Source organism: Engystomops pustulosus, chromosome 2 (genome assembly GCF_040894005.1).
Source record: "Engystomops pustulosus chromosome 2, aEngPut4.maternal, whole genome shotgun sequence".
Classification (NCBI taxonomy): Eukaryota; Metazoa; Chordata; class Amphibia; order Anura; family Leptodactylidae; genus Engystomops; species Engystomops pustulosus.
In genome coordinates this window covers 68362797-68383279 of record NC_092412.1, presented here as the reverse complement: position 1 = coordinate 68383279, position 20483 = coordinate 68362797, and the positions used below count along the sequence as shown (strand labels likewise).

Genomic DNA, 20483 nt, shown 5'->3' with positions numbered 1-20483 from the left:
CGAAATGCCCCGTTCCCCCCCCCCTGCACCGGTAACAAAATGCCCCGTTCCCCCCCCCCCGCACCGGTAACAAAATGCCCCGTTCCCCCCCCCCCTGCACCGGTAACAAAATGCCCCGTTCCCCCCCCCCCCCCCTGCACCGGTAACGAAATGCCCCGTTCCCCCCCCCCTGCACCGGTAACGAAATGCCCCGTGGTGCGGCCTCCCCCGGTAACGAAATGCCCCGTGGTGCGGCCTCCCCCGGTAACGAAATGCCCCGTGGTGCGGCCTCCCCCGGTAACGAAATGCCCCGTGGTGCGGCCTCCCCCGGTAACGAAATGCCCCGTGGTGCGGCCTCCCCCGGTAACGAAATGCCCCGTGGTGCGGCCTCCCCCGGTAACGAAATGCCCCGTGGTGCGGCCTCCCCCGGTAACGAAATGCCCCGTGGTGCGGCCTCCCCCGGTAACGAAATGCCCCGTGGTGCGGCCTCCCCCGGTAACGAAATGCCCCGTGGTGCGGCCTCCCCCGGTAACGAAATGCCCCGTGGTGCGGCCTCCCCCGGTAACGAAATGCCCCGTGGTGCGGCCTCCCCCGGTAACGAAATGCCCCGTGGTGCGGCCTCCCCCCGGTAACGAAATGCCCCGTGGTGAGGCCTCCCCCCGGTAACGAAATGCCCCGTGGTGCGGCCTCCCCCCGGTAACGAAATGCCCCGTGGTGCGGCCTCCCCCGGTAACGAAATGCCCCGTGGTGCGGCCTCCCCCGGTAACGAAATGCCCCGTGGTGCGGCCTCCCCCGGTAACGAAATGCCCCGTGGTGCGGCCTCCCCCGGTAACGAAATGCCCCGTGGTGCGGCCTCCCCCGGTAACGAAATGCTCCGTGCTGCGGCCACCCCCGGTAACGAAATGCACCGTGCTGCGGCCTCCATCCTAATGAACTGCACCGTGCCGCAGCCTTCCCCGTGATGAAATGCCCCATGCCACAGACCCCCCCCCCCCGGATAAAAAAAAGCCCCATGCTGCAGGCTCTCCCAGGATGAAATGCCACGTGCTGCAGACTACACCCTAATGAAATAACCCACAGACCCTTATTGTGTGATATATATAATAAATTTACATACTCAGCAGTCGCCGCTGACGATGTCATAGTGGGCACCACAGGCAGGGTGCATGGTGGCGTCTCTGCCTGCTCTGTTCTATGTGAACCGGAGATGGAAGAGAAGTCAGTCGGATCATCGGAAAGCATCGGAAGAGGAGTATGTAAGTTTATTTTTATACACTCGTTTATAAGCAGAGTTGGGGGTTTTCAGCACATTGTTGTACTCTGTTCATGTTGTACCAGACCCCCGTTCTCCTGATTTCTGGGAGCCATAATTAATTATTTGCAGTAAGCAATGTATATAACTATTTGACCGGGGAAAAGAGGGTCTTTCTATAGTTCGCCTCAGACTGCAATGAGCCTAGGCTCCCCCCCCCCTGCATCTACCCCCATATAGATTTTGAGCCCTCAAAAGGCACTTGTAATAGGTCAGTCTAGTTTAGTGTTTTCGTCTGTTTGTATTTTATTCATGTGAACACCTTTTTGAGTGTACAGCACAATGGAACTAATGCTGATCTATAATTTTAGAATAATATATTATTAAACCCATCTGACCGGCAGCCATTGCCACACTTCTCAGCATTTACTTTAGCTCAGTCCGGAGAAGGATGAAATGTAGGTTAAAGGAAACATTGAGGTAGGAGGAAAGTTTTCACACCTTGTCCACTATGTCTGATGAGTTATTAAGGAGGTGCTGGGGAATGTACAAGCCACCAGGAAACAAGGATAGTATATACACCTATTAGTCATTAGTGGATATGACGAAACGCTTAGTGACCTCTTATCTGCACAGAGCAAGGCTAGAAGACTCCATAAAGCTCGGTGAGTCAGCTCCAGACTATTACTGCCTATGGCCATGAGGCTGCTGTAAAGCACCAGACTAAATGCTGTTAATAGAGAGCAGACAGGATGGCAGCACCCAATATCATGGACAGAAAATAAAAGAAAAAAAGTCTTCAATTAGAAAATAAAAAGATTAGAAATAAAGTGGTGTATTGGCGACACATTGCCTTTATGAAAATAATAACAAATGCTAGTGGCCAACAAAAATCCCTTAGATTGGTACGTGGCATGGAGGATGCATATATACATGGTACATCTTCTGAGTATCTGAAGCCATGGCCAGCTTACCCCACATGATGCACATACACCCCCCTATAAACTTGATCCAGGTACTTTAGAGCCGTACCCATCAGAAAGCCGAATGCTCAGATCTGATATCCTGCTTTAGTTCTGGCGACTCCTTGAGACGTTTTTAAAAATAGAACTGAGTGTTTCCAAAAATGACTCATAGGCTTGTCATTTATAATTCATTTATAATTGATCACATCCCTGCACAATGCCGGGTTCCTATACATATATTACAGCAATGGGGAGAAGCCTCACTCGCCTCCCTGTGCAGACTCTGGCTCAGGCCTCAGTGTGAGCTGCGGAGCGGTGAAGCCAGCATATCCCGCCTATTTCCTGTCTGCTGCCTGGACCGGTCCCCCCACCACCTCCTGCACATTTCCTGTCTGACTACATGCTCTATTTCTGGGGCTGCTTACTGCTGACGTATGCCTGAATCCCACCTAAATGATGCCAAGAAGTATTCCGTTTTTTTTTCTCCTAATTTGCTTCTGCGAGTATTCAGGTTACTCTATTCCCACAAGCTACTAGTTTGCTAGAAAGACTGAAGGCAAATATCTGTTACGTAACATATGTCTCTCAGGCTGCACTACAGAAAAGCTCAAATATTCTTTATTTATTGTGGGGGTAACATTGTTTCTAGCTACAGATGAAGCCCCCATGAATTACAGACTGAATAGCATGAAACGCCTCACAATCAGGGTATGCAGCAGCTGAGGTGTGTAGATAAAGCACAGAAATCTACCATTTTGGGAAAAAAAAAAAAGATTTATACACCGGGCAAATTACCCATTTGGTGTTCCTGGGCCCCTGACACAGGGCGCTTGGCCTCTAGTATAACAATGAAACTTCTCCCCCTACCCTCCCTCGATCCCGAATGTATGCGTACTGTATCTTCACCTCGCACGTCCACACGGCAAAGCGATGCTTCCGCGAGCTCGGGGGCATCACCAGCTCTCAGGAGCAAGGGTGGGTAGAGATGTTTCACGCATGCAAGGCACATGCACTGTTATGCTGGTGACCGAGTGCCCGGTGTCAGGGGCCCAGGAGCACTAAATGGGTTCCTTGCCTAATCAATTTTTAACTGTGGATTTCTGTGCCTTATCAAGACCACCTCCAGCATCAGCTGACCTACCCCTGTGTAAAGGTACGCTTGCATCAGAATGACCATTTCGAAATGGTAGGTCTCCTTTAAGTTATCTGCACGTGCCCAGAATCTGGCATGAAAAAAAACAGCTGTAACGTCCATCTTTAACATCTTTTGGATCAGTTTGGCATCTGTTTTTCATGGATCCTCGTAACTTTAGTCTATGAGAAATCTTCACAGTCAATTTACATAACGGCTTTGGAAACTGATCCATTATAAAATATTGCAGTTAGTGCATTTCTTAAATTAGAGAGATCATGTGATATATATTACTCAGCGTACAATCCATACAATACTGGCAGCAGGGAAGGGCTGGACAGTGCCCCAAGGAAGAACAGATACAATGTGCAGGAAGTGGTAATGTTCCTGTTATTCTGTTTCCTTCCCAGTTGCCACCTCTTAGTCCGGTGTGCCACCCTGCCAAAAAATAAAAAAATCAAGATACACCTGCAGTGGTCTTTCCACTTACACTCCAATATACTGTGAAGACTTAAGATTTCAGCTGTGTTAAAGGGGTTTTCCAGGGGTTAACAAGGATGACTGCTGTCTCCCAAAAAATAGCTCTGCTCCTGACCTTTTATAGTATTACATCCAAGCTATATTCATTTCTATACAGCTCAGCTACGATAATACCTCAAACCATGGTCAGAAGGGGAGACGTTTTTGGTGGAAATGCCGTGTTTTTTAACCTCTGGACAGCCCCTGTAGGCTTTTGAGCAAGTTCTAATAAAATGGGTTTTTCATGGTATAAATAGATGCCATACAAAGTATTTGGGCCTGAGCTGCCACACAAGACAAGTAAAGGGCTTATCAGTGAAGAGAAAGAACAAAGAAACAAGTACAAAATGTAAACTCTACTCTACAACCCTATGTGTACATCTCCAATAAACGGCTCTTGTCTGATGACTTAATAACAGGAAAGGCGGCCCTTGCATTACTCCTCATCATAGTGAGAGATCCAGAGCCTAGACATCAGGGATCAGATATTATCAATGGTAACACTGAGCACTGCTAGATGTACCACTCACCCAATGTGATTTGTCCTTAGGGAGATTTCCAGTTCTCGCAGTACTTTTGTAGACTCTTGGACCCTTCTTCTGAATTTCTGAAACATTTACAAGGAAAAAAAAAATTGTCTAACAATTTAACCTAATACAAAAAAACCTACAGAAAGCAATTGTTTTTTTTTCAGCATTGAAAATCTGTATAAAACCGGGGAAAGATTAATCGACTATCTTATAGTAGTTACAGTATTACCTTGCGTGTTACTCCCGGGTCTAGGAAAGATTGAAGCTTCTGGATATATGTGTGGGGGGGATTTTTCACTTGAAACCGCTCCTAAAACAATGAAAATAAATGTACATTTAGAGAAGTTTGTGTGACATACAGCTCCTGCTCTATTACCATTAAGCGCCATTCATGATATACAATTTGCCATTCATGATATACACTCATGGAGGATAGTGTGTCCGTAGCTCATATAGACCGCTGCCTGCACACATCCAGAGACCCCCTGCCTCCCTCAGGTATTTAAGGTGCTCATGTACAATATAAACATACTTTCCAGAGTGATGTCACTTATTCATCACAAGGAATATTTGACAAACAGAAAAAAACCCTAAAATCAAAAAAGTGACAAAGAATCACATGAGGCGCAAGTGACTCAAGCTACACATCAGCACTTCTCTCTGCTGCCCACACGTTTCACGCTGTGACCAAGAAACAAATCTGCTTTATAAAGTTCTGTTTTCTGCAACATCCTGTTTATATAATTATATGTAAGTGTAATAAATACTGAGAAGGACACATTCCTAGAAATCCTCAGAATGTGACTATACCCATTCCAGTTGGCCACATTTTTTAATGAACCCCTTTATCAAAATTGTGTTTTTCCGATGTTACAATATTAAAAACAACCTTAAAGTTTTGCTACCGAGTCTCCTCTTCTGTGGAGATCACTTTGAAGCAGATATCTCATTATCTCAAGCAGGATTCCAATGAAAGGAATCTATCATGCCAAGGAAGGTTGGGGACACCTCCTCCCTGCACAGTGACTTTTCTAAATGTCTCTCAACAGGTCATTTTCTAAATTAATTTTCTTACAGCCAGATAAGTAAATAAAACTCGATCAGAAAAGAACCCATAAATCTATTTAGAATTCATGAAAATGATAATATAAATCATAAAAACTCTTAGCACATACTCAAGAATTGGGGTTTTGAAGGGGCAAGAAAATAAATCAAAAAATGTTTGTCTGCTTCTCTGTAGTTTATCACTGTCCTGGCCTATTGTTCTCCATTCTTTACATCAATACAGCCATACCTGGTCACAGATGAGATCCCACTTCTTTTCATTATCATACTGTCGCAGGAGTCGCGCCTTGTCTGGGGGAAGGTTCATGGAACTCTGCAAGAAACAATCAAGACAATGGAGTTAGAAGCAGAAGAATCAGAATAGTTTCACTACACACCTCAGTCCAGACAGACACGAAACTGCAGTTTTGAATTCTTCAATAAAAAAAGTTTGCCTACTCCCATTGGCTTTCAGGCATGTCTGGAAACATCAAGATTTTACAAAACACTGGAAACCTACACAAAAATATGGATAAACATACATGTTCCCCTGGGTCAGGACCCGATTGTTGAAAGGTGACAGTGCAAGCCAATGAGCCACCATGCTGCTCAGTGTATATACTATATAATACACACATTACTTTCTGAAGGTCTTGTGGATAAGTAGTTGTACGGCTGCACTTCGACAGTTGCGGGTGCTCCCCGTTAGGGATCAGAAGCACGCCTTTAGGTAAATGCTGAAGATTATTTTTATTCTAGCATCACGGCAAACATAATGTGACGTTTCGGCATTGTCAAATGGAGCCATGGAGGGATAAATGAAGAGAAGTAGTCTGGCGTTAGGAAGATGCTGCAGCGCATGTAGGACCATGGCACGTGTGCTGCTGCACCTTCCCAACCCCAGACCACTGCTCTTCATTTATGCCTCCACGGCTCCATTCTACAAGGGCGGTCTAGGTCTTGTGGATAAGTGGAAACTCATGGGCAGCATAGTTTATGAAAAAGTATAATGCGTGAACAATTTCCCTTCATTTGTTTAACTTTGTGACATCATTTGTCCTTTTATAGCGTCTGAGGTGCAAGTGTGACAACACCTGGACTTAGGATTTCTACTCTAAAAGACTTGGCACAGACGGATAACAGCACAGAATTCCTCCAATATTAGCAACGATTAAAACAACACTTTGGCAAAGAAGTAACAGCAAGTATCGCCAGATCTGCTTGGAGGTAGATGAGAAAACCACAACATGTACACCCCTCTTATTTATTGAATGTCTTCAGACTATTGCTAAACTTCTGTAATAATAAAAAGAGCATGTGATGATCATAAGCGCTTCACTCATCTATGAATGGATTGTATGAGCTGCATGTCCCAGAATACAGGAGTAGATTCTGCTCCCCCCTCCAAGCTCTGCTCCACATTTAGAAAACAGTGGTTTTGTTTGTGCCTCGCCTGGATCCAGGGATGTTATTAGTGCTGGAGAGGGAGGATCCTGCTCCGGGTTATCAGATCCATCACCACTGCCTCTAATGCGGATAGAAGAGGTTCCCACACTGCTACATGCATTGTACATGAACACCGTATTACCAGTACAGACTACAAATACTAGTAACAATAGTTACAATGTACTGTATGTTCATGCATCTACTGTAGGCAGCTTACAGGAACATGCATATAGCGGATTATTATAATAGCTCCAGGATCAATAAATCTCTAATACAGATATATAGAAGTCTACAGATACACAATGCCACAAGTTTGTGCAATAAAGGTAAGCCACATGCCTTATAGTCTATGTGCAATCTGTGCTCTGAATCTAAGCTATCATGGTCAAAATTCACATTGGAGAGATCAGCAGCAGATTTTGACCCAGTATTAGATATTGATATTCCAATGGGAAATCCAGGTGAAATACCATCATGTGAATGAAGTGCATATTCTGCGGTCCAGGCTGCGTGGTTTTTGGGTATTCGTATGAACCTTCCTTATTATCTTTCGTCAATAAAATGACAATAACGTTAATGGTGTGAATGGAAACTAAAGGAAGCCATTAAAATTCCCCTCAAATCAAAGAACATTTTAACGTATCCGTTAGACTTCCATTATTAATCTTTTAGTGATGGAGGTCCGGGCTCAGGTGTGAACTGGGCCTTACCTGTTCATCCAAACCAATCTGTGATAAAACCTGATACATCATGTCTGAGCAGGTTGGAATCACACGATCACCGCTGCCATTACAACGCCTATCTAATCTATATTCTGTACTTTACATTACAACTGGAGGAAGATAATACTAGAATTCAGATTCGGGAACACAATGTACAGATAGGGATCACTGATGCAGCCACTTTGCATGGATACATCATATTCAGAAAACTTATACTTCTGCCAATAGTTTCCAGTTTTTGTGACATTTTTGCACCTCTGTAGCGTTCCTGCTATGGATCAGTGACTGCAGTCTATTACATTTAGCTAACAATGGGCTCGATCTCTGGCTGCTAACCAGAATGGGGGGAAATAAAGAATGAGAAAATTCCAACTCTTTTAGCTATTTCCAACACTATTTATAGCGAGTACTAAGTGGGTCAGTGAAACTTTATTTTAAATGGCAACAGAAATGGAAATTTTGTCTTGACGCTGTGCAGAATGTGACCATATTTTATGTCTAAAGCCATTAAAATTAGAAGCATCTGGAAGTACCTGGAACAGTCAATGACTACATACAAATAGCATGAGAGGTCAGTAGAAATGAGCGGCAAATGGAAAATCCTAACCAGCCCTCGCATGCAGGAGTAGGTGGTCAGATCTACAGGTAAGGACAGGACAGGTGGACTGTACCCCTACGGGGACATATATGCCGCCGAGTTACAAAAAAAGTGGGAGGTCGTCACTTCCTTAAATGCATAGAATAAATACTGATTTTTTTTTATATTTTTGTAGGTTCAAAATGGTGTTGGCCTGGTCTTAAACCAATTGCCCAAAAGCAAGTTTAGTTGGACAAACTCGCTCTGTGCTTGTGCAGGATTCACCAGAATGTACAATCACTGAACTTAACTCAGCTTCTATGTTCAGTTCTGTGATCCGATGTGCAAACAAAAAGCACATGGAGCAAGTTTGTCGGACTCACACATGGGCAATGGGCTTCAGGAGAGGCTATCAATACCAGATCAGTGAAGGCCTGACTCCTCTCACCCCTCCTTTGCAATACCACATGCAGCCACTACATGATGCTTGCATGTAGACAGAGTCGTGTGCTGCCTCTACAATTGGGCAATTGGCAGAGGGCTCTGGAGTAGGACAACCACCAATCTGGTATTGACAGAGTATACTGAGGACAAACCAGGACTATTTTGAAACTGTAAAACCCAAGGGGGTTTCCCCATTTCATAATGTGATGACATATTGGAGGTCTAGCCTCTGGTGTAGTGCTTCAATGATCAGTTTTTTCACCGCACAAAAGCCTTTTGCCATCAATCCGTGTAAGGAATGGAAACCCTACACATTGCCTTCCCCTCACCCCCAAAAGTCAGAGCACCCAAATAATACAGCCAATATGTCATCATTTTATTTAGCAATGGGCCATCGAGAGGTTTGTCATTATGACAGATTACATTTCAGATCTCATCAGAACGACTGACTCCTTATGGAGAAAGCTTTGATGCTAGTGTATGCAATGTTGTATGTAGATAAATATAGTGATCCCTACTTTGGGATCTGTCTGCACATTTGTACATTATATATATATTGAGAAGGTCATAGCAGAAGTTGTAGTGTATAATCCTTACAACATCTTCGCTTGTCATTTTGAAGAACATTACAATGACAGATACTGACGCGGAGATCTACACTAATCCTTCTACATCCATTCTCCAATTATTCTGCTTTTTTTCTCAATAAGTTTTAGCTTCACTTCTTCAGAATAACTCCGGTCACTCCCTGCATTAGAAACCCTGAAATGTAATTTAACAAATCCCAGAAATTTGTGCACTCACTCTCATGGGAAGAAGAGCAATCCGCTTCCTACAGCAGATTCTAGGTTGTGTCTAAATACAGTGAGAATTGTATCATTGTAAGGCTTCTGGGGTAGTGAACCCCCTGGACCACCATGGACGCCGACACAAGCCGACACCGGGGACCGGAATCTAAGTGGCACCCAGTCTTCACCAGAGCCCGCCGCAAAGCTCGTTGGACATGCTGCAGCGTGGTACCACCAGGTCGTTCCACAGGTGCGACTTGTCCGCAATGGCAGCCAAGGTCGAGGTATAAAGTAAGCAGGCAATCTTGTGGTCAGTGACAGGCTGGAGGTCAAGACAAGCTGCAAAGGTTTAGGGTCAGAGACGGAGCAGGAGGTCAGGGCAGGCAGCAGAGGAGCGTAAATCGGGAACAGGTCCGGGTTCACAACAGGATACACAGATAATAGCTTTCTCGGCGGCATAGAGCACGAAGATCCGGGGGGAATGCTGGGAGAAACCGGATTTTAAGAATTCCAGGAAGTGACCAGCGCCAATCAGCGGTGCGCTGGCTCTTTAAATTTACGAGTGCCGACGCACGTGCCGGGAAGCTGGAATGGGAGCAGGGACGTGGAGAGGTGAGTGACAACGGAGAGCGTGGGTGCCGCGGAGAGGGCCACAGGTGCGACTGCGATGTGGGTCGCAGGAGCCCCCCTGACAATCATTCTACTGAATCCGCTAGAAGCACAGAAAAAAAAAAGTGACTGTTCTCTGGGACATTATAACATTTCTACTAAATTCACATAGGTGGACATAACCACTTTGCTGTCGAAACTTAATGCATGACAAAGTGCAGTCCTCATTATAAATCAGATATATGATGTGGGCATTAGTGCAAAAAATCCAGGTCCAGTAACATTTGTTGGAAGACAGAGGCCCAATCCCCTTTTCGTAAGTGTTGGGGGCGGCAAAAACCTCCAGAAAATCTGTGCAATAGGGGAGACTTTTTGGGGAGATCAGAAGTGTCCGAGATCAGAGCTAGTTTCCCATGGAAACCAAATCGGAGCTCAGCTTTCATTTTATAAACAGCTGTAGTAAAATAAAAGATGAGATCTGATTGGTTGCCACGGGCAACTAGAACAGTTTCCAGCCATTTCAGTGTTAACAGTATCTGATGGGCTCTACGTGCATAGGTCCCTATTTACAGATAGTGCACTGATCCTTATCCAAAATCCCAAACTGTATATTGGTTGAAAACTTAAAGCAATATTATACATCTATATGCCTGATCAGCTGCACCAGAGGGGGGTTGGGTGCACTCTTTTTGGTTTTAATATACAAAAAAACAAAATGGCAGCACACAAGTATGAAATCAAAAAAGTGGGTTACTCTATTCTTCAAATGCTGTGTTTCAGTCTCTAGACTCGTGTACTGACATAGATCAGTCTGGGAGTATACAGCGAGGTTCTTCTTTCTATCCAGTCCTTAGGGGGCAGTAAGAGGAACATCATGTACTTAGCAGTGTACTCCTAAGATTATGATTCTTCTGCAAAGTAGATGAATTTAAAGCTGGAATCTGTTTCTGAAATTACACCCTCTCATGCTCACCACATCGCCCACGTACGCGGACTGATTTTTTCCACTGACCAAGGTACATGGTTTTACCAAAAAAAAAGTACTAGTTTACTCCTGCAAGTCTGGATAATTTGCTTTTTACTGTGGTATACCCCCTGTCCTACCAGGAATGGGGGCAGGGGTCTATGAAGGGGGGAGGTGGGACATTTATGTGCTAAGCTGGAGCACATCTGTGCAAGTTCCCTGCCGGGCCCAGCGCTCCCTCCCAGCTCTAACACATATATACACATATCCCTGCTGCTAGGCTCAGATTGCAGATTCCCAAATCCACCTATAAACTCCCGCCCACTTCCACCTCAGCCCTGGAGAGTGCCCCTTCTGCAGTAGCCAGACTACAGACAATGAGGTATTTTCAGACACTCATGCAAAACAGGAGCCAGCTGGCCATCACTGAGGGTGCAATGTACGTAGGGATCACAGCCCCTTCCGTGCTGGTCTGGACGCTGCCTCTTCTCTCCTATCCATATACATAGGCTAGGTGCCAACTTATCCTGAACGCCATCGCAGAAACAAGTAGACAATGAGAAAGCTTCATATTGTTCATAACAAAACAATGTATACAACCTGGATAATACTTCCTTTATTACGTCCCTGTTCTATTCAGACATATGTAGCAAAACTGTAAAGAGATATTCACACTGAAAAGTAACATGTGTAACGTGCTCCGCCACACTCCCCGACACATATTAAGAGCTCATCATACACATTGGATTTCAGGATGTTAGGCCAATAATTACCCTATATGACATAAACTGAGGACAAATAGATGAAACCAGCTCCAGGCTATAGTGCGTGTTAAAGATGAAAGTTTTGATCATTAATCTACTAAGTAAGAGAAAACAAACTGTTGCATCCGTTTCCGCCGAGAAAACTTACTGTTAAACAACGAGAGATTATTTATAAGGGCTCATTTACATGACCGTCAGGGGGACGTATGTACGGCCGCATATATGTACCCCATAGACGGCTATGGCACACAGGCTCGGTAGGGTGAGCACAACAAGCGATCACCATTCTGAGCTGCAGCCGCAAAAAGGTAGAACCTGCTCTATCTTTGGACGTATCAACGGCCGTGCGGCTACTATTTTCTATGGAGCAGCGCTCTACCCCTCCTAAGAGCACCCACACACATTGGGGGACATTTACTATGGCGTTTCCGCCAGTTTTGTGGCGCTCTCACCACATGTTCTGCTCTCAGACCTATTTATTAGCTGTCGGGGACAGAAAAAATGCCTTTTTCCGTCTGCTCCGACTCTTCTCCGAAAAGGGGCGTGGCTTTGGTGGAGTGGAAACTCAGACAGAATTAATATGTGTCACAGCCATTTTTGGGCGCTGTAAACTGGCGGAAAGTAGACCAAAAGAAAACTGGTCTAGCAGGGACTGTTGGACATATTTCTGGTGCTCGGGACAGATTTTGGTCCCGGGGACAGAAAATGGTCTCGGGGACAGAAAATGGTCTCGGGGACAGAAATGTCTCTGCACAGCTCCACAATATTAAATGTGTGTCTTCTTTCCGAGAGCAGGTCGGTAACAAAGCCAATGCAGACACCGACACTTTAAGTAAATGTCCCCCATTATGTATTATCCTCACATTTTCTGTCCTGGCACAGGCCAAGGCTCCTTTCACACTGCTGTTGTGGGGACGTATATAAGGCCGCAGAGACGTACACAGGAAAAAGATAAAGCACGCTATATCTTTTCCCTCCTCATCTTATTATGGAGATGATAGGGGCTAGGCGTGTGCCCTGTATGCGCCTCTCCAGCGCTCTCCTGTATGGGAGAATACAGCAGAATGGAAGTAGCCTAGGGCTGTGTTCACATGTGTCGTTTTGAAACGCAATACAACAGCTGAAAAGAGGAGCGTTACCCAATTACACTGCAGTTTCAAAACACAATGTAAACGCAAACGCAATGTGTGAACACAACCTTGGGCTAGAAGCGCATGACCGTGGTCCGTGCAGTGGCCGGATTTAACAGACTGACCTCAGAGACTAGACTCCTGGCATCATGGTGATAGACAATGCAAAGAGTCCCTTATTCCCAGACTACCATCCTTCACGCTGTGGATGGTCTGTGAAATCTGCCCAGTGTACACAGGGCAACCACAGCTTTCAGCCTAATAGAGATGATGGATGACTGGGAAGAGGAAATAATAGGAGCACTTTAGGTATAAATAAAGGTCTCATTCCTCATATGTGTGAATTTCATGTTTTGTGGGTGGCATATAACATACTGTACTCTGTCCGAAGTTGTTTTTATTGGGAAGTGTGTTACATGACCTCATGTGAGCAGGGAAAATGTTGGTGTAGATGACTATATTGCTAGGAGTCAGCGGCGTCATGGAAGAACTTGGCGCTGTACTCTACACCACCTTCATATGAACACAACATAGAGAGAAAGAGCTGTAAAGGAGACAAACCAAAAAAATACAACATTTCAGGAATAATAGATAATCATTTCACTGCCTGACATGTCCTTTTCAATAAATTATTGCGTTTTCATTTATTCTGAAGATTTGGGTGTTCTGTACTTGCAGCGGCTCGGTGCCACGCATCCACTCTGTACTTGCAGCGGCTCGGTGCCACGCATCCACTCTGTACTTGCAGCGGCTCGGTGCCACGCATCCACTCTGTACTTGCAGCGGCTCGGTGCCACGCATCCACTCTGTACTTGCAGCGGCTCGGTGCCACGCATACACTCTGTACTTGCAGCGGCTCGGTGCCACGCATACACTCTGTACTTGCAGCGGCTCGGTGCCACGCATACACTCTGTACTTGCAGCGGCTCGGTGCCACGCATACACTCTGTACTTGCAGCGGCTCGGTGCCACGCATACACTCTGTACTTGCAGCGGCTCGGTGCCACGCATACACTCTGTACAGCTTGGTACCACGCATACACTCGGGTGACATTCCAGGAGTAATAATATAGGAACACATCTGTGCAGCTCACTAAAAAGAGCTGCCTCAGCATTGTTATAATAGAGGGAATAAAACTGACAAGAAATAAGCCTTGTTCAAAACAAAATGGTTTACCATCTCCTCAACAACTTCTTGCCCATTGTATCTGTGTATAAATAGCTCTGGGTTTTGCTCTTCATCTCTTCCTGCTGAAACCATGAAAGACAACGTAGAATACAAGCCATTAGGATGAACATCATGCTCTACAGCGCTGCAACGTCTCCTGATTCTGCCTGGAACGGTCATTGGTAATTGGATCTGTCTATGCAAGAATAGATTTGTTCCTTGTACAATAACAATTATCATTGTGCGCAGCACTAACTGCATTACTAGCGCAGTGACTCCGGGGATAATGTGGCTGTACTTCCCAGTCTTACCCATCAGTCCACCCTACCAAGGGGAGCCCTGGAGCCATGGATTTATTAGGATGGACAGAGACTTTACAGTCCACCTAGATTTGTACGGAAAGTGGAAGTGAATGATACAAAAAAGTGTATACGTAAAAAGATGTATGGGCCACTGAGCAACACAAAAAGCCAAGAATGCCAATGTCTGCGACCAAAGTGTCACTGGTGAGGGAGATCTGTTATGTGACAGTAGAAAAGGACAACTCCAGCCATCAAATACAGCAGGAATAAATTTTACGTGTCAGGTATATACAGGCGGATCCCCTACTTAAGGACACCAGACTTACAGATGACCCCTACTTAAAGATGCACCCCTTTACCCACTGTGACCTCTGGTGAAGCCCTCTGGATGCTTTACTATAGTCCCAGACTGCAATGATCAGCTGTAAGGTGTCTGTAATGAAGTTGTATTGATAATCCTTGGTCCAATTACAGCAAAAAATTTTGAAACTCCAATTGTCACTGGGGCGAAACATTTTTTTGTCTGGATCAACAATTATAAAATATACAATTTCGACTTACATAAGAATTCAACTTAAGAACAGGGGACTGCCTGTATACACGGGGCGTCGGAAACCACAGCCGTTTGCATGAGGCCATTAAAATATCTGGGGCCATTTCATAGACAATGAAACAACATGGCCCAAAAATATGCCTGTGCACAAGTGGCCTCTGCGTTCTTGGTGTGTTCTTGGTGCATTTTTGCATGTTTACCATGTGTTTGGCTGGTTTCAATCTGTTTTACTTCATTTCTGGAAGTAGAAGCAAGTGTGTTAACATTTTCATAGCTGCTTACACTTCCAGAAATGAAGAATAACAGATTCAATCCAGCCAAAGGCATGGTAAACAACGCACCAAGAGCGCACTGTGTGACCGGGTGCAGTCACATGTCGTGCCTGAAGCATGTGTTTCAAAACGCATTCTACCAGCTGGAGGGAGATTCGCCTAATTAAACAGCTGTTAACATTTGTATTTACAAAGCGCAACGGTTAACATGATGTTAACACAAAGCTAAACATGTTCGTTATCGCCGCGTCTCAAAATACACGATCTATCAAAATATAAAACTGGTTATTCCCAGCGTTGAACTCCATAACGGAAAATAGCGCCAAATGCCACTTTTACACCATTTTACATCCGCTTTCATTTTTTTATACGAAGTGATCACCTCACATTGCTCCATACACTATAGCAGTGATGGCTAACCTATGGCACTGGTGCCGGAGGTGGCACTCAGAGCCCTTTCTGTGGGCACTCAGGCCATCACCGGAGATGACTCCAGGTATCTTCCTGCAGTCCCAGACAGCCCAGGACTTGCTGTGCACAGAGCTATTTTAAACTAACTATTTTCTGCTTTATTGGTGTTTATTGGTGCTGGTATCAATGAAAGCTGTGACAGAGAAGGGAGTATAAATCACAAATTGAATTTCTGTGTTGGCACTTTGCGATAAATAAGCGGGTCTTTGTTGTAGTTTGGGCACTCGGTCTCTAAAAGGTTCGCCATCACTGCACTATAGGATGAAAAAGTTATTAGCGTCAAAAAATGGCGAAAGAAATTTTTTCTTTTTTTCGTACAAATTGGGGCACATTTACTTGTCTGACGGAGTTCACCCGAAGTGCATTGTCCGACGATAATGCCCTGTGTGCGATTCACTAATATATTCACTATATGTGCCGCCAAACCTATATAAATTTGGTATCACCATGATCATACTGAACCAAAGAATAAATTAGACCTACCGTATCATTTGGAGCGCAAGGTGAAAATCGTAAAAGCTGAGCCCATTAGAAAGTGACGCAAATGTGCTTTTTCGCCAGTCTTACCACATTTGGAATTTTTTTGCAGCTTCCCAATACATGGGATGGAATATGAAATTAAGTCACTGAGAAGTACAATTTGTTATGCAGAAAATAAGCCCTCACACAGTTCTAACAGAGAAATGAAAAAGTTATGGATTTTTGAAGGTGAAGAGAAAAAAATTAACCAAAAGGAAAAAAAAAAAAAAAAAACGCTGCATCCTTAATGTTAACATTGCATTTACAAAACACATGCATTAACGCAATTTCCTTTTCCCAGCTCTTGTGATGTATTTGAAAACGCAAGTGTTTACGCCGTTTGTGAACGCACTGTAAGATAATAAGACGCTATTTACCAATAATAGCACCACACTTATCCAGAGGTTGACTGGGGCATTGCAACTTAGCTTCCCTACAACCTGCTGCAGATTGTACAGAGCACAAATCTGCTCCACAATCGCATTAGAAAATTAACATGCTGTGTTTTTTGGAACACTAAAATCAATATTTGCATGAATAGAGAGAAAGGACAGCAATCCACAGTGATCCCTCCTGGGGATTGGTGCACGCGGCTGGAAGTTCAGGCGTTCAAAAACTTCAATCACAGCATAATCGAGGGAGGAAGCCACAGCACCGAGAGGTAAAGTATGAAGTGATCTTTATTGGTACATCATCCGGGCATAAAAACGCAACGTTTCGATTCAAGTATGAATCTTTTTCAAGCAGCTTGAAAAAGATTCATACTTGAATCGAAACGTTGCGTTTTTATGCCCGGATGATGTACCAATAAAGATCACTTCATACTTTACCAATATTTGCATGAAGACATCAGTGCACTATAATGTACACAATAAGGGAGACCTCAGTGAGGAGCTCTGTAATCAAAAGGAGAAAGAGAACTGCAAAGGTTAAAACACAGCAATTCTCCAGAAACATGTCCTTCCGCCTCTATTCACTTAGACATGTGCAAAAAATGATTATTTCCCAAGTCCTCTGAGGCTTGTGAAGACAATGGGGCCATTTCCTCTGCTTGTTTGTATACACATTCATATGCGAATGATTACACAAAAACCGCCGGAATGTAAAGATTCTAATTTTATTTTCAATTTGTTTGGTGTAAATTGTTTTATATACTATATGTACCTACTGCTGTGCATTTATGATTGAGTAATAGATGCACATCCTTAGGTCCAATCTGCTCTGGAGGATTCCCTGCAGATAGTGTCAAAAATCACAAAGTCCTGCACAAAGGAATTTTTATGAAAACCAGAAAATGAGGGACACTTGGACCCCAATTTAGTCATTTTTTACCATCCTCATCTATAACAGAGCAGAACCTGGCCATATATACATACACGGTGTAAATAAATCTATATAGACAAATGTATTAAATGATTGCCAAAATCATTGGTTTTAACAAATTCTAACCAAAATACTGCAAAAAGTGGCTAAATAGTACCGTAAATTCACACCTGGTCAGGGTTTTGGCTCCATAGCATGAGTAATATCCTGCAGAGACTATTCTGTCTCAGGAAACTAATTCACTAGTGAAAGCATTGTCCTGTCCATGTAGTCCTCCAGTGTGTGATCCAGGTCGGTCAGAAAGTTCGCTGGTTTTGCAAATGAACACAGACACAGGCACAAAGTTTCCCTCCTCCCCTCCACCAGCTGCCACAGTCCGCTACTGCCTCCACATGGCGTGGAGTTGGCGTATTCACAATTTTAATAGCAAATTCTTGCACTGCGCAAGAATTTGTGACAATTCCACCACTTCTACGCCAGAAAACTGCTATAGATGCATTGATTGATCCACCCATTGCTTTTTTGGATACAAAATGAGGCAGTTGGATATTGAGACATATTATGGGTGTATGATGGTGTACGCCGGTGCATAATGAAGTACCCATCTCTCCGGCACCGCCGGATAAATCAGGAGGCTCTGGCTACCTGATATAAATGGCAGCATTTCAGTCCTGCCCCACACCGGCCCAATCCATTTCCAGCTGTGACCCTCTTTATGCCCTTCCACACTTACTTGCCATAGAGGAGGTGTGAATGGGGAAATCACAAATACTGGTGTTTTGCTAGAAATTGGTATTATTTCAGAGCTTGTACATCACATAATTGGTAAATGACCGATTACTGGTGCCTCCAATGACCACAGTTCAGCAGTTCTACAATTAGGCTGGTAGATCCTGCAGACACATGGAGCGAGTTGATTGGTTGTAAATGCACAAGTTTGTTCCAGTCTTTTTTTTTTTTTTTTTTTACACTATTACTTATCGTTTGAGCATTTGGCAAGAAAGACTAAGACATTCCAAAATGTGGGACACTATTATCTGGGGTCACTGACATAATACAAAGAAAACTAACACTTCTTCTGAATGGCCTAGGACTTCTATCGGGTCTATGCATATTTACTAGCAGACAGACTCTTCTACAGAAGAGAATCCTCTTTATATACATTTGATTTTCTAATGTACCAGTTTATATTTTTAGTATTGTGCTCATAAAGTACATCAGTATGTTACAGTCTATCCTTACAGATGGATGGAGCTAGGATACATCTGCATATTGTATCAAAGATCTCCCAGATCAGAGTGGCTGCATATAAGCTACTCAATACATAACAGATACACTTACTTCTATCTTCTGCTAAAACGTAAAAGATAATCTGCCCAAAGTCTTTCACAAATCAGCATTTGAAGCAAAAACCAGGAGTGAGTTCAATACACAGAAAATGTCCATATCTTTTCTTTTTTTAGGTTCTATTCCACGTTTTAACTTACCCGTACATACTCAAGTACAAGCCGACACAAACATAAGCAGAGGCTCCTACTTTTACCAAAAAAAAAAGGGAAAATCTATTGACTCAAGTATAAGCCAAGGATGGGAAATGCATTGGTCACAGCCTCCCCCCAGTATATAGCTATTCAGCCCCTTGCCCCCAGTATATAGCCAGCCAGCATTCCCCCATTATATAGCCACTCAGCCTTTCCCCAGCCCCAGTTTGCCCAGTTCATAAAAAAGAAAGTCAATACTCACCTTTCCGACACCCCCGCAGGTCTTCTCCGCGATCTGCCCGGCATCGGCAGGTCCGTGTCATGGTCCAGCACACAAGCTTTGACTTTAGTCACAGTTGCACACACAATATTTTAGCAGCGGCTGCCACCTTCAGGGCTTGTGACGTCACAAACTGCTGGACAGATTGAGGAGAAGACCTACATGGGGTGTCGGAAAGGAGAGTATTGACACTTTTTTTTGGACTCCAGTTTGGGTTTTTTCAGCACATTTTTTGTGCTGAAAAACTCGGCTTATATTCGGGTATAAACGCTACAAATACTGATGTGCAACACTTTGTTGACAAATTCTTATCAGTTATCCTACATGTCAATCTGTCCGTGCGAAGGTATCGCTTCTGCAAGTTGTGTCATGGATTCATGAGCCAGGAAGCTGATTCAGATTCATACATTGCATATTTGGTCTATAGTGTATGTTTGTTACTCAATGCCAGGAGTAAATCCCTCACACAGGAAATACGCTAGAAAATATAGATGACTCTCCTCAGCATCCGCTCTAGAACTTGGCAGAACACGTTAATGTGTATTCACCTGATGACATTTGGCTAGGATTTGCCATGGTTATATGACGAGGTAGTAAAAAAAACACCTTCAAAACAATGTAATACTAGGTAATGCATATCTCACTTGGATCTGCCTCCCGTTACCAGAGACATTCCATAGATATCTGTGTAACCCACAAGTATGTTGTAGATAAACCCTCCAAAGATTTGGAATTTAGATTTATTTTGCCTCAATTATGAATACATCTTATGTTTCTTCTGTGATAATCACAGATAGAAATACTGCAACACAGGGACATAATCATTGCTACACGCACATGTACTACCATCATATGGGTTGAGGAATGATGTTGAAGTGCAAAACATGCATGTGTTTATATATCCTTTAAAAAAATCAAATGTTTTGCACTTATCTTTTTCATGGAGACACATTAGGAAGAATGCTCTTACAGTGTATAGATATTATATTGTTCTCATGTGATGTATCTGCACTTCACACATCTAGCCCTGGAGTACGAGCAATAGCAGAACAATACGTGTTATACATGTAGATCAGCTAAAGAAGAGATTTCTTATAGAAGAAATACAATTTTGTTTCTTGCTGAAGATCATTTTAATATCCTGACTTCATTCTCGCATTCTCATAGAACCCATGCAAAGAAAAAAATTCTACTAGTGGCTTCAGGCCAGTCTGTATGTGCTCATTATTCAGCAACAGTATTTGTAAGC

At 43.8% G+C, this 20483-nt stretch overlaps 2 protein-coding genes across 9 annotated transcripts in view; one reads left to right on the top strand and one right to left on the bottom strand.

The window, feature by feature from the left end:
• PRPF40B (pre-mRNA processing factor 40 homolog B) overlaps positions 1–6689 on the top strand; it is a 74723-nt gene extending 68034 nt beyond the window's left edge. The window contains exon 27 of the mRNA XM_072135190.1: positions 6490–6689. Coding sequence (XP_071991291.1) covers positions 6490–6525 — 36 coding nt within the window. The 3' untranslated portion in view covers positions 6526–6689. The remainder of the gene's footprint in view (positions 1–6489) is intronic.
• Positions 1–20483, bottom strand: part of FMNL3 (formin like 3) — a 65647-nt gene that overhangs the window by 15799 nt on the left and 29365 nt on the right. For all 8 annotated transcript variants that reach the window (XR_011853107.1, XM_072135176.1, XM_072135177.1 and 5 more), the window contains exons 2-4: positions 5672–5755; positions 4607–4687; positions 4378–4454 (exon numbers count right to left, since the gene is read on the bottom strand). Coding sequence is in view for 7 of the 8 variants with exons in the window: in XM_072135173.1 (XP_071991274.1) it covers positions 4378–4454; positions 4607–4687; positions 5672–5755 (242 nt within the window). In the remaining variant the exon portion in view is untranslated. The remainder of the gene's footprint in view (positions 1–4377; positions 4455–4606; positions 4688–5671; positions 5756–20483) is intronic.